General features: G+C 51.9%; 1 protein-coding gene across 2 annotated transcripts in view; it reads right to left on the minus strand.

Moving 5' to 3' along the window:
- The window catches only part of MACROD1 (mono-ADP ribosylhydrolase 1), a 148475-nt gene extending 142813 nt beyond the window's left edge, over positions 1 to 5662 (minus strand). The window contains exon 1 of one of the 2 annotated variants that reach the window (XM_057726792.1): positions 5171 to 5662. In XM_057726792.1, the coding sequence (XP_057582775.1) occupies positions 5171 to 5471 (301 nt within the window). In that variant the 5' untranslated portion in view covers positions 5472 to 5662. The remainder of the gene's footprint in view (positions 1 to 5170) is intronic. The other variant, XM_057726793.1, reaches the window with a different exon arrangement.
- Between the last annotated feature and the right edge of the window lie 7952 nt (positions 5663 to 13614).

A 13614-nucleotide genomic window follows, 5' to 3' on the forward strand; every position in this document is an offset into this window, starting at 1 on the left:
CTCCCTGGTACCCCGGGCCTGCCCTGAGTGACCCACAGTCCACACAGTCCTCTCTCTCCAGCAAAGACCAAAACATGACTCCATTTCCCGGAGATGGCAAAGGAAGACCACCAGAGCTACCGGCTCAGCCACCGGCTGACTAGGTGCCAACCTTGGGGACACCTGACAGTCTGCCCTTCCCGTCTGTGGTCCCCAAGTGCACATCTCTCAGGGCCAGTGTGTGGGGTGCCATGTCCTCGTTCATTTCCAGAACAAGGTTGCAGCCTGGCTAACCCTGAGGAGCTACAGGCTGCACTGGTCTCTGATTTATGGGAAAGGAGAAGCCAGCTGAGGACCAGAGCACTGTCTTCACAGCCTCAGCTTCATCTGCCAGCAGGGCCATCCCCAGGCCCTCCTCACTTGCCCTGGGAGGAGGGAAGCAGGACCCTTGAGCTGGACATATGCCCCACGCATTGATAACACGCGCTACCTCCCTCTGCCAGAAGGACAGGTGCAGACTTAAAGCACAAGTGAGTTTTATTTGTTCTTATAAAAGATGTACAACATACGTTTTAATTTTCTTTCTTTTTTGGAAAGGTGAGAGTATTTCACAGCTCAGTGAGACAGGTGCTGTAAAAAGATGTTTGCAGTAAATTTTGATGGGGAGGCCTGACCCCAGATGAAGCTTTCAGCAGCTCCCGGGCCCGAAAGCTGAGCTGGAGGAAGCTGGCTGTGCCAGAACTATAAAGTGCAGTGGGCGAACGGGGATTCGATGATGTGTTTTAAGAAGTGTCTTTATGGCGCTTTGCAAGACGGTGTTCAGAAAGGTGAGGGCGAGCTGGCATGGATAGAGGCTCCTCCTCTGGGGAAAACCGGGTGGGCAGGGCTGATAACGGCAGGGCTCTGGGAACACCGAGAGGGAGGGCATTAATCACCCGGGCTCACTGTCCCCCCAAGGGCAGGGGCTCATCAAACCCTGTGGCATGAGCAACAGGGAGACGGCACGAGGCACCTTGGAGCTTTTCTGCTCTCCCAGGCCCCCTTGCCTCCACCCACACCAGGACACACCAAGGCTGCTTCCCCAGAAGACAGGTGGGAGAAGCCCCCCCCCCAATCCCCAGATGTGCCTGGAAAATTTCCTGGTTTGGCAGTCGAATCAGATAAATTATCTGCTCTGCATGAAATCCCCCTGGAGGTTGAAATCAGTATTTGCCCTGCCCCGTGCAAACAGCCTGGAACACGTGAGCCCTCATGGAGAGTAAACAGGGCTCAGGACCTGAGGGTCAGGGCTCCAGCATTTGAGACCATGGGGGAGACAAGTTTACACAAGCCCAGTGTCCCCATAGCCAGAACAGGGCAGAAGGAGGAGATGGACCTGAGGGGCGACAAGGGAAGGGGCCCACCGGGGACCCTTTGGCTGCTGTGTACAAAGTGGTTTCTAATGTGATCCCAGCACAACCTACAAACCGGGTGCTGTTGGTCCCATTTTACAGATGAGGAAACTGAGGCTCCGGGAGCATAAAAGCTGTGGTACTGTTCTCTTTTTAGCACGCAGCTCTGGCCCTAGCGCAGGTCGGAAGGAGGATCTGTGCCCTTCTCCTGGAGGCCAGGCCCCTTCTGGGGTGACAAAGCCCCCAAATTCTCCAGTGCGTGCCCTTAAGTCCCTTTGCACCCAACTGCCTTACAGCAGGGCAGTTTCCACAATCTTCTGACGAAAAGGCACAACCTGGGTGGGGGTAATGAGGCACCCCAGAACTGAGGGAATTAAATTAGAGAAATTAACCCCTGGCCAATGAAATCAGATACTGCAGAGGTCTCTCAAAAAGACTGAATGTCTCCTAGCCAGGAAGATCAAGCCTGATGGTATTTACTTACCTAGAGAGAGAATAGGTCCACAGAAGCAGGCTGTCAGCTTGAAGCCAAAAAAAAGGAATGCACAGAACCCAAGCAGAAGCTGGCCACCTGTCCAGAGGACTCGCTGGGCCACAGCCTGGGGCATCTGCACCTGGGGCCCAGAGCAGGCACTCAGCGCTGCATTTGGACTGAAATACTGAGCAACTGCCCGGGGAAGGGGGTCCTCAGTGGGTAGGTGCACCCCTGGCAGGGAAGCTTACCCAGCCTGCCCAGGGCAGTGGGATCAGCTTCCAAAATCATTCAACCAGCTCCCCAGTTGATAACACATGCTGCTGAGCAAACTTAAGGCTACGATCTGGCTTCCACATGGCTCTTCCACAGGGAGAGGAGAGGCCCTGCCCAGGTGCACATGAGTTTCCAGACCCACTGCTATTATATTTCCCCACCGTGAACTGCATCTCAACCCTCCGAACTATACATCAGTCTCTTGTGAGTTTGGTTACTACGTGCCAGTCTTTGAGAGAGGATCATCTCAGGCACAGACAGGCATTTAGAGGCCTATGTAGGTATATCCCCAACAGAAAGGTGAGCACGTGTCCATCAAAGACATGTACAAGGATACTCTGAGAAGCTTCATTCCCAGCAGTCCCAAACTGGAAACCAAATGCCCATCAACGGGAGACTGGGTCCACAAACTGTGGTACATCTACACCATGGAATATTACACAGCAATAAAAAAAAGAGCACACTTTCGGTATACCCAATGATGTGGACAAATCACACAGATATTGAGTAAAAGGAACTGGACACACTGTATGCCTCTGGTGATGTGAAGTTCAAGAAGAAACAAAATGAATAGATAGAAGAAAGATTAGCTGTAAGGGGTACTGATTGGAAAGGGGCTCAAAGGAACCTTCTAGGGCGATGCCAGTGTTCTACCTATTGCTCAAAGTAGTGGTTGCACAGCTGGAGACTTAGGTAAAAGTACACTGATTGCAGGAATTCCCTGGCAGTCCAGTGGTTAGGACTAGGCGCTTTCACTGCCATGGGGCCAGGTTCAATCCTGGGTCAGGGAACTGAGATCCCACAAGCTGAGCAACATGGCCAAATAAATAAATAAAAGGTCAAAGCTTGGACCCCAATCAGAGGCAGAATCCAGTTAAGGCAGTCCCCTAGTGTGGTGGTTTTAAAAATATGCCCCAAATTCTTTGATCCTCTTCCCTCCCAAAGATGGAAACTAATTTCCCTCCCATTGAATGTGGGCCACATGAGGCCTTTAGCCAACAGCCATTTCACAAGTGTGAGCCAACCGGGAAGGGCTCACTCCACCCCTAACCAAGTCCTCACCAACCTCCTGAGAAACCCTGAGCCTGACCACCCAGCTAAGCTACTCCCAGCTTCCTGACCCTCGGAGACTGTGAGATAATATAAATGTTTGCTGTTCTAAGCCAGTAACTGTCTGGGTAATCTGTTTTATGCAGCAATAGATAACTAAAACAGAGATCTCTCTGTGTCTCACCACCTAATGGCTGCTGGGGGCAGGGAGGAGCTTCACACCTATTGCTGGGGTTCCTGGAGCAAGCCCACCCTCCTCACACTGCCCCCTGGCTGGACACTGGCACTCAGGCGGCCCCACCTGCTGCAGCTTCTTTTCAACACTAACCTCTACCTGGCATTGCCTCATTTGCTTGACCATATTCTCTACTGTTCCTTCCCCCATCCAAGTTCCATGAGGGCAGGGTCCTTGCCTGTCTCCCCAGCACAACAGTGCTGGCTACACAGAAGGCGCTCGATAAAAATGCACTGAGTGAATGGAAATCCCAGCTCCTAGCAGAGAGACACCACAACAGCCTGGGAATCCCTGGCCCGTCAGCTTCATGACATCTGGAAGTTTTCAGCGGCAGCAAGGAATGGGAGGGGCAGAGAGCTGGGTCCTAGAAAAAGTGGCAGATCCAGGAATGGGTGCCTGGGCCCCTGGCCTCCCCAGCTCTTTTTCCCACCACCTGGGTTACTGTTCTCTGACAGAGAAGGGAAAGCAGGGCTCTGTGTGGGGACAGTCCCCATGCCAGGGGGCTAGCCCCCCAGTCCCTACCCTGACAGGTGTTCTGGGATCTGGGCTGAAGGGATGACAAGCACTCCTTGTGCTCCCAGAGCAAAGAGAGTGCTTCCTGCTGGTGCTTTAAGATCGCAGCAAAGGCACTGCAATTCACCACAGGGGTAAGTCATCCTGAACTTTATCACCAATCCCGAGAGGACACCTCCCCGTCGCCCCCAACCACAGCCTGCCCCAGGCCTGCCTTCCCAACCCCATTGGCTGAATCCACTCCACCACAGGGACCAGCCAATGAGCTTCCGTCCCTGCCCTTTTGAAAGGGGATCCAGCGGGGAATGGTCACAAGAGCCCAGGGAGAAGGCCCTGAAGGGCAGGGGCAGCTGGACAGGCAGCCGGGGCTATTTGGGGTTCTGCAGGTCAGGTTGCCTGCCTTCTCTGCTCTGTTTGGGGCCAGAGTCTAGCCCTGGGACTCATGCCCACTCAGACTCATGCCCACTCGGACTCATGCCATGCCCGGGAGTGGGAGGAAATGGCTTGATCCCTGGGTTTGGGGAGGGGGGAAGTCACCGTTCTCCAGACACTACGCCCCATCACTGCCCTGCCCTCCAGCTCCTCTGCCCTGTGTCCCCCAGGAATGAGGCAGATACTGCTCACAAGTGTCCAAAGAGCAGCCATAAGGGCAAAAGGGCACCAGACCACGTGCCCAGAGAGACAGGCCCCTGGAACAGGCATGGGAAAGAGGTGAAACTGGCCTGCCCAGGGAGGCCACCCCTTGTGGCTATCTGATCCCACCAGGAGGGATGCCAGCCCCAGAGCTCTCCCCTCAGCCCACTCCCGGCCACTATGCCTAAAATGCCACCACTTAAGAAACCAAGATATGCAAAGCCTGGGGAGTTCAGAGCCGACTGTCAGATCTTAAGCAAACGCCAAGTGACCTTGGGCTACTGGCTCTGGCACTGGGCCTCAGTTTCCCTCCTGCACAACAGATTAAGGTGCTAGGTTTGGATGCTCTCTGGGGGTGCCCCGAGATCCGTTTCAGTGGGGTTAGGCCACCCTCCTCACACTGCCCTCACTGACTGGGGACCTGGTCCGGGGTGAAGTAGTTTATGGAGCTGGGCGCATGGGGGGGCGTGGTTGTTAATAGGGGTTCATACCGGGGCACATGGGACCTTAACTTCCCCAGTTCTCTGGGGTGGATGAAGCTGCTGGTGGGGTGCGGTCCAACCTGAGAAGGCCCACGTAGGGCCGCCCTCGTTCCCCGTCCCCCCCGCTGCTAACACTTACATTTTGCCTCCTTCCAGTCGGTGGAGGTGCTCAGGTCCAGCTTCGCCGCCATTGCCAGGGGGGCCCAGGTGCGCACCCCGGCTCTCTGCCCCCCCACCGCCGCACCCCCCAGAGCCCCAACTCCCGCCGGGGTCCGCGCACGCGGGGCGTAGGCGCCCAGGCACGCCGAGGGACCGCACGCAGTGCTGCGGGTCCTCGTGGCACCCGCCGAGGGGCCGGGCCAAGGGCGCGGGACGCCAAGCAGCTGCCCCGCCGCGCGCAGCTGTGCCAGGCGGCAGGACACTCTGCTCTGCAGAGACATGAGCGGGCGGCGCGGGGCGGCTCCCCGCCCACTTGGACTCTATTTACGGTGCTCGGGGAGTCTCTCCCTTATTTACTCGGGGACCAAGTGGCGCGTGCCAGCCCGCGGCGACCTGCTCTGGAGCCAGCGGGCCGCGCGGCCAGAAAACCCAGGCGCGCCGCTGGGCACCCTGGAACTTGTAGTTCGGGCCGCTAACGGGCCCCCGCAGTCGTATACACACGTGCGCGCCCCGCCCGGCCTGTGGGGTCGCGCTGCGCCCGAGCTCAACTCTTGGAGGGTCGCGCGGCCTCCCCTCTGGGCTTGCTGGGCCGCCGCCAACTTCCTGGTGGGCGGTGCCTCCCGCCCCAGACCCCGGCCCCACCCCCGCCCCAGGCCCCGCCCCCAGGCCCCGCGAGCCGCGCGTCCCCGCAGGCCCTGGGGAGGTGATGAGCGGCGCGAACGGGTACGTCCGGTTGGGCGACTTTCCCCAGGCCGCTGAGCTGCCGCCTCTTAGCCCCGGGGGCGGGGCGATGCCGCCGCTGGAACCGAATCTAGAGCAGCTGGGGAGGCAATGGTGGAAATCGTGTAATTTGAAGGCAGAAAATTAAGAGTTCCAAGTGGCATTCTCGGTGGAAGAATTGGGGTGATTTTTTATTTTTCCTGATATTTTACAAGGACTGTGAGAATGGATTTTTTTAAAATAAATATTTTAATGTCTTTCTGTACCATTCTATTGTTTGATAAATATAATAGTGGATTTTCTTGTTTTGTTTTTGGCGGTGCCTTGCGGCTTGCGGGATCTTAGTTCCCGGACCTGGGATTGAACCCTGGGCACTGGCAGTGAAGCACAGAGTCCTAACCACTGGACCACCAGGGGACTACCCATAGTGGATAACCTGGGACAAGGAGCCAGGGTTCCAGAGAAGGTTTCAGTACCAGCTTTGCTCGTTCTTACTTGGGTACACTGGCCCCCTTGCGACTTGCTTCTTAAGCTGTATATCAGGAAGAGAGTGCTCAGGTCCGACTGGTTGCAGACCTGCCTTGTGCTCCAGGCCTCTCTGGCTCTGAGTGTGGCAATAATTCTCCACAGGGCTGTGAGGAGGGTCAGAGAACACTCCTGTGGATACACCTGGCACCACTGTGATGCCCAGGAGAGGATCAGTGGGAGACCTTCAGGCAGAGAGGGTAGATCAGAGGCCAGGGGACAGGAAGGAAGGGCCCAGGGCTCCCAACACTCCCTGACCACCAATGACGAGGCCTGCTCCTTTCCCGGAAAAGGTCAGCGAGATGAGTTCAGGATGCAGTAGTCAGGTCCCCAGGCCGAAGGTCACCTCACCAACTTGCCGCTTCTCCAATAACTCACCACTTCTCCAATAACTCACCAGTGCACTACACGCATTTGCTCTACTTCCATTAGCTCAGTATGTGCTCCCCACAGCCCGGTAAGGTAGCACTACCCCAGGGCACAGATGAGAAGCCTGGACCGGCCCAAGGTCAACATAGCCTGTGGGGGTCAGAGCCCAGGCTTGGGTCAAGGTTGTTTTGTTCCCATCTGTGATCTGGTGATTACACAGATGTCACTGATTCAGGCAATGAAGCATGTGGGTGCCCCTGTGTATTAGCTTCCTATTGTTGCTATAACAAATTCCCATAAATGTAGCAGCTTAAAGAATAAACAAAATTCAGCACTTCCCTGGTGGCACAGTGGTTAAGAATCCACCTGCCAATGCAGGGGACATGGGTTTGATCCCTGGTCCAGGAAGATCCACATGCCACAGAGCAACTAAGCCCATGTGCCACAACTACTGAAGCCCATGCACTTAGAGCCCGTGCTCCACACCAAGAGAAGCCACTGCAATAAGAAGCCTGCGCACTGCAACAGAGCAGCCCCCACTCACTGCAACTAGAGAAAGCTCACGTGCAGCAACAAAGACCCAATGCAGCCAAAGATAGATAGATTCTTTTTTTAAAAAAAGAATAAGCAAAATTCATTTTCTTAAAGTTCTATAGGATATGAGTTGGACATGGGTCTCACTGGGCTAAAAATCAAGGTGTCAGCACCACTTTCCAGAGACGACCCATTCCTTGGCTTGTGGGCCCCTTCCTCCATCTTCAAAGCCAGCAATGTTGCATCTCTCTGACCAGCCTTCTGCGGTGGCCTTTCCCTCTGACTCTCTTCTGCTTTCCTCTTGCATTTTCAAGGACCCTTGTGATTAAACTGAACTCACCGGGGATGATCCAGGATGGTCCCATTTAAAGTCTGCTGATTATCAGCCTTACTTCCATCTACAACCTTAATTCCCCTTTACCATGTAACGTAACATATTCACAGGCTCCAAGGATCTTTGGGTGGACATCTTTGGGGGCCATTATTCTGCTTACTACACCCTTCCCGGCAAAGGCTGAGGAGGAGAACAAGGAAGGCAGGGGACTCAACCACAGAAAGTCTCAATGCCTGTCAGCAGGCTGCCTTCTGCACAGATCCTGAAATCCATGTTCCCCACAGCCAGGCCATTGAAGCACCCTGGACACCCTGGGCATCTGAACGACTCCTTCTGTTTCTTTTTGTTGGGATTCAGCTCTGTTCTCACATGGCAGCCAGGATAGAGAAGATCCCAGACAACAGCCCACCAGGTCTAGTCTGAGAGAGGCCTGGGCCCCACACATGGATGCCTCTAAGCAGGGAAGTGTGATTCTGACTTGGCAAGGCAGGACCTCTTCACAGAGTTTCAGCTGGACCTTTTAAAAAGGTAAAATCTGGAGCACTCCAGGCTGAGGGACCCACAGAAGCAAAGGCATGGGAGTCTAGAATGCCAAATCTCCTGGTGAGTCTGTAACACCCGATGTTGTCTACTGAGGATTTTTAGTGTTGGAGAAGGGGCTTTCATGCAGAGAAAAGCTACCTACAGCTGCTTGTGTTTAAATTAATACTGTATTTATTAAACTTACAAATTAAAAGAACTAGCTTTTCTTAAACATCCAAATGCAACTTGCAAATCTAGTTTTCTATTTATAAATCTAATTTTTGTGTAAAAATAAGAACAATTACTTTCACTTAGTCTTTGATGAATATTTAATTAACTCACAGGTTCCACAGATTAAATTCTAAAAATGAATGCCAATTACAAACTTAGGTAATTAAATTCCCTAATAGATTTTAAACTACATTTTACAGAGTTGAACTAGCTGGTCCTCTCAAACACCTCAAACTCTCAGCAGGAGAGACTTACACATCTAACAAGCATATTTTGTTCTTTTTTCTTTTTTCTTTACAAACAGGGAGGGAGTAGGGGGTAAAGATGCCTTCATCCCCTACCTTATTCTCCCCTTCCAAGCCAAGCATATTTTTTTCTAATCAGTTAGCAATTCTTATACACTAATAGATTAAACTTATAAATATGGTAAATCAGTTCTCTTAAGTATTCAAACACTGTTTATGAACGTAGATCCTTTTATACTGTCTCAGTTATCTTTTGCTGCCTCATAAACCACTGAAAACTTATTGGCTTAAAATAACAACCAGGCCTCTGCATCAGCAGTTTCAGCCGGGATGAGCTGGAAGGTTCATCTGCTGGTCTTGCCTGGGTCACTCCTGTGGCCGCAGTCATCTGACAACCTAAATGGGGGGGGGGGGGGGCCCAGGATGGCCTCGCTCACGTGACTGGCAGTTGGTGCTCGCTGTCAGCGGTGCCCCTTGGTTCTGCCCCATGTGGCCTCCACTAGGCCAGACTGGGCATCTTCACAGCATGCTGGTCTCAAGGCCCTGCTCCAGGAGGATGACATCAGAGGCTGCAAAATGCCTCTTGAGGCCTGACCTGGAAGTCACACTACATCGCTTTCACCACATTCCATTGCACAGAATTCACATGGTCACGGCATTCAACACATGTCACAAGCCCAGCCCAGAATCCAAGAAGGGGAGAAACAGACTCCACTTCTTCATGGGAGAAGCAGCCAAATTGCCTTGCAAATGGCAGGCATACAGGGATGGGAGGCGCTGTTACAGCCATCATTGAGGGCTGTCTCCCATTCATTCCTCTCTAATTGAAACCACACGTCAAATAGGGCAGATTGACGCAAGTGTTTCAAAACATTTAATAAACACTCAGGTACTAGCACAATGATTACAAAACTTCCTAAACTGGTAGCAAGATTCTGGGTTTGCTTTCCTGGCTTCCACACCTTTCAGGGTTGCAATGCTACCCAGAGGAGCAGATTCACCATCTCAGCAGGGCTGAGCGTGCAGTGAGGTGCGGGACTACTGTACAGCGAGGGTTTCCTGCTTCTGGTCTGAGATTTAAGACCAGAGCAGGACCCAGGAGAGCTGCCAGATGGAAAGAGACCCCCAAGGCAGTGCACTTCTCTCCCCAGGGGCTTGATTTAAAGCCCAGTGCATTACTGCTTCCTGAGTCTTTCAAGTTTTAGCGTTATCCCATCTTACCTGGCCATCCTTCTTCTTTTTACTGCCTCATTCAGGTAGATGAAACCCTGCACCTCCTGGGTCCCCCTAACATCTTTGCTGTGTGATCGCAATTTTGCACCTCCCTTCATCCAGGTTGTAGCGCTCTTCCGTATTTTATCACCTGCCTAAGCTTTGTTTTACGATCTGTTTCATTGGCTAATATTGTATAATATTATTATATTGAGAGGTGTGAAGGGGAAGGATGGGTAGCAAGGTATTAAATGTCTGGACCACGTAGCTATAAATCATAGGCCTGCATGGCAGAGGCCCCTTCATCTATTTCCTCTCAGGGTGGGTCTGAGGCCCTGGCCAGTCATCCAGAGCGGCTCAGGGAAAGGGTCTCAGAGGGCCCTGGAGCCAGCTGGCAGGGGGCTAGCTGCCCCTCCTCTGACTTCATGGGGGATCTTAGTTCCCTGACCTGGGATTGAACCCGTGACCCCTGTAGTAGAAGCACAGCGTCTTAATCACTGGAACACCAGGTAAGTCCCCATTGTAACAAATTTTAATAACATAATAAAAAATGAAAGACCCTGTTATGGGGTGAATAGTGTCCCCCCCAAAAAAAATTCATATGTTAAATTCCCAACACTCAATACCTCAGAATGGGACAGTATTTGGAGACAGAGTCTTTAAAGGGGTGATTAAATTAAAATGAGGCCCCTAGGGTGGGCCCTGATCCAATCTGATTGGTGTCCTTATAAGAATAGGAAAGTTTGGGAGTTCCCTGGTGGCCTAGTGGGTAGGATTCCAGGCTTTCGCTGCCATGGCCCGGGGTTCAATCCCTGGTCAGGGAACTGAGATCCCTCAAGCCACATGGTGCGGCCAAAAAAAAAAAAAAGAGGAAAGCTGCATGCACAGACACTTAGAATGCATGCTTGTATAGAGGAAATACCATGTGAGGAAACAGGGAGAAGGCCACCGTCTGCAGGCCAAGGGGAGAGACCTCAGAAGAAACCAGATCTGCCAGCACCTTGAGCTTGGACTTCCAGAACCGTGGGAAAATGAATTTCTGTGGTACTTAGTTATGGCAGCCCCAGCAAATGAACGTAACACCCCTCCCCATTCCCAATCCACAGGAGCCACAAGTTTAGCAGTTAGCTATATATCTGCCTAGACTTTTCCCAAGCATATATAATCATATATGAAGATACACTTTTTTTTTATGAAAATAAGATTCACCACACACAATGCTCCATGATTTTTGTTGTTTCACACTATATCATGGGCATGTTTCCATGTCAACATCTACCGGAGTGTTCCTCTGAACACTCACCAATACCCCATCCTCCGGCAGCAGCATCGTGTTTCCCAGTATCCTCCATAGGTGCACATGTAGTTGGGTGCTGTTCCTTCTGCTGTCACAAACAGGGCTACAGTGTACCTCCTTGTGCCACCAGGCTGGGCCCAGGTGGGGTAAACCTAGAAGGGCGGAATTGCTTTTTGTATTTTAAATAGATGTTACTAAGTGTAACTACCCATTTCCCCACGCTCATACTCTGCACCACTCGGTATTTCTCAAGAAACAGATGTTGGAAAGGAGATAGTGGGATTGGGGTGTTTGAATTTGAAGGGACCCAACCATTTGGCCCAGGGAAGGGTAAGCAGAATCGGGAGCAAGGAAGTCTAGAGGGAGGGAGGCCAGAGAGCCTTCCTGGGAGGGGCTGAGGGCCCCACGGGGGCGTAGAAGGATGATCAGTTCCATTGGCTCTTTCCCCCAACTCTTACAAGCATGGACTAAGTCCCAGGCCCTGAGTGCACATGGCAGTGAAGAGATCACAGGCCCTGCCCTCTGGAAGCAGTATCTAGTGTGGGAGGCCTGGATACGGCCTGAGGGCCCAAGCTGGGGGTCCCTTCTGCCTCAGGCCACCTACCAGCTCGGGGAGCCACCCCTCCTTTCCCCTTCCTAAAGCCAGGAGATGGCTGGGAATTTGCGGAAGGACCTGTGTCCAGCTGCCGAAATTTGCTGATGAACTGGAGGTGGTTGTGAAAGTCAAAGATGCCTCCAAAGTTTTCAGCCTGAACCAGTCCAAGAATATGGAGGCCACTGATGAGAGGGAAGTCAAAGAGAGGAACAGCTTCAGGGGAGAGTCTCAGGAGCTCTGATTTGAACACACTGGGAAGTCCATTTGCCATGCAAGTGGAAACATCAAGGAGGCAGCTGGGTAGACAAGTCTGGAACTTGGGAGCGAGATCTGAGCCGAAGATAGAAATGTGGGAGTCATCCAAGATGGTATTTATAGCCACGAGACTGGCTGAGAGCATGCCAGGAGGGCCTGTGGATGGCGAGGTCCTGGACTGGGCTCTGGGGTTCTCTGATGCATAATTATTAGATAATAATTACCATCGTTTTAGTCCTTGACGTATCTGGCACAGTTCCTGGCTCTGTACGAGTTCACTGAATTGAGCAGAACTCTATGGCATTTTATTCTCCCCCATGCTTTTCCTGCTAATCAGGACTCAGATTCTGTGTTAGCGGGTAGCTGAAAGTTGGAATCACTCAGTTAAGTGAGAAATGAAAATGTTCTTTAGGAATTTCTAAGAATACAGAATGGAACTTCACTCTCATGTGGTGGGGAAGGAAATTCAGGTTGTCTTAATTCCCACTCCAACAGTGAAAGTTCTTATAAAAACAAAAATTCCATGTTCTATAGACCCCAGAATGCTGACCTGCAACTTTCCCCTAACCCCCACTCCTCACTCCAGGCTAAGCTTCCTGAGCTCTGGCTGTTTTCTTTTTCCTGAGAACCTTTTTTTTTTTTTTTTTTTTCTTTCTTTTGGCTGAGCCTCACAGCTTGCAGAATCTCAGTTCCCCAACCGACCAGGGGGTGAACCTGGGCCACAGTAGTGAAAGCCAGGAATCCTAACCACTAGGCAACCAGGGAACTCCTGGGAGAACTTTAAAACTGGGAATTTACTCTGCAGAGAACTTGGTTACACGCGGTGACCCCTTCAGTCTCCAGTTCACTGCAGGATTTACAGCCTCAGAGTTGACTCCAAAAGCAGCCCTCAACCTTTTGCTCCCACCGAGAGAGCAGCAGTGCCAAAATAGCAGCATGAATCACTCCGAAGCATCATGCATTGCCAAGGACCCGGATGCCTGCTGTGGTGGAGCTTCTGCTTGAGTTCCAGAGACCTGGGGAAGGGGACACTGGCCAGCCGGCCCGCATCACTGCCTCCTGGCCCCCGAGGGAGGGCTCCGAATTCACTCAGAGATTTGGAGAAACCTGAGCTGGTGGAAATAATGTTCAGAAGTGCATTTTACCATGACACTGAATATGCTTAAACCTCAGGGTCCCTCATTCGCACCCCGTCTAAAGCTCCATACTTTTTCTTCATCTGTATTTTTCTTTTCTCAAAGTTTTCTGTTTCAGGTCTGACAAAACTTGAGTATGGGTTATTTTGTTTAATCCTCATAGTGACCTTGGGAAGTCATAGGCAATTCACCATCTTTATGGTAACACAAGGACACTCGAAAAGCCTTCTTTGAGTTCCTTGAAAATTCCAAATTTGTTTCAGCCTCAGGACCTTTGCACTTCCTGTTGCCCTGTCTGGAACCCTGGCTTGCTTCTCATCACTCCAAGTCTAAAGGGCCTTCACTAACCACCCACTTCTAGGTGCTCCTTCCTTCCCTGCCTCCCTGGTAACTATCCTTACTTTTTATTTTCTTTATAGCACTCACTACTCTTTAGAATTACCTTCATT

The sequence above is a fragment of the Hippopotamus amphibius genome, chromosome 3, assembly GCF_030028045.1.
Source record: "Hippopotamus amphibius kiboko isolate mHipAmp2 chromosome 3, mHipAmp2.hap2, whole genome shotgun sequence".
Classification (NCBI taxonomy): Eukaryota; Metazoa; Chordata; class Mammalia; order Artiodactyla; family Hippopotamidae; genus Hippopotamus; species Hippopotamus amphibius.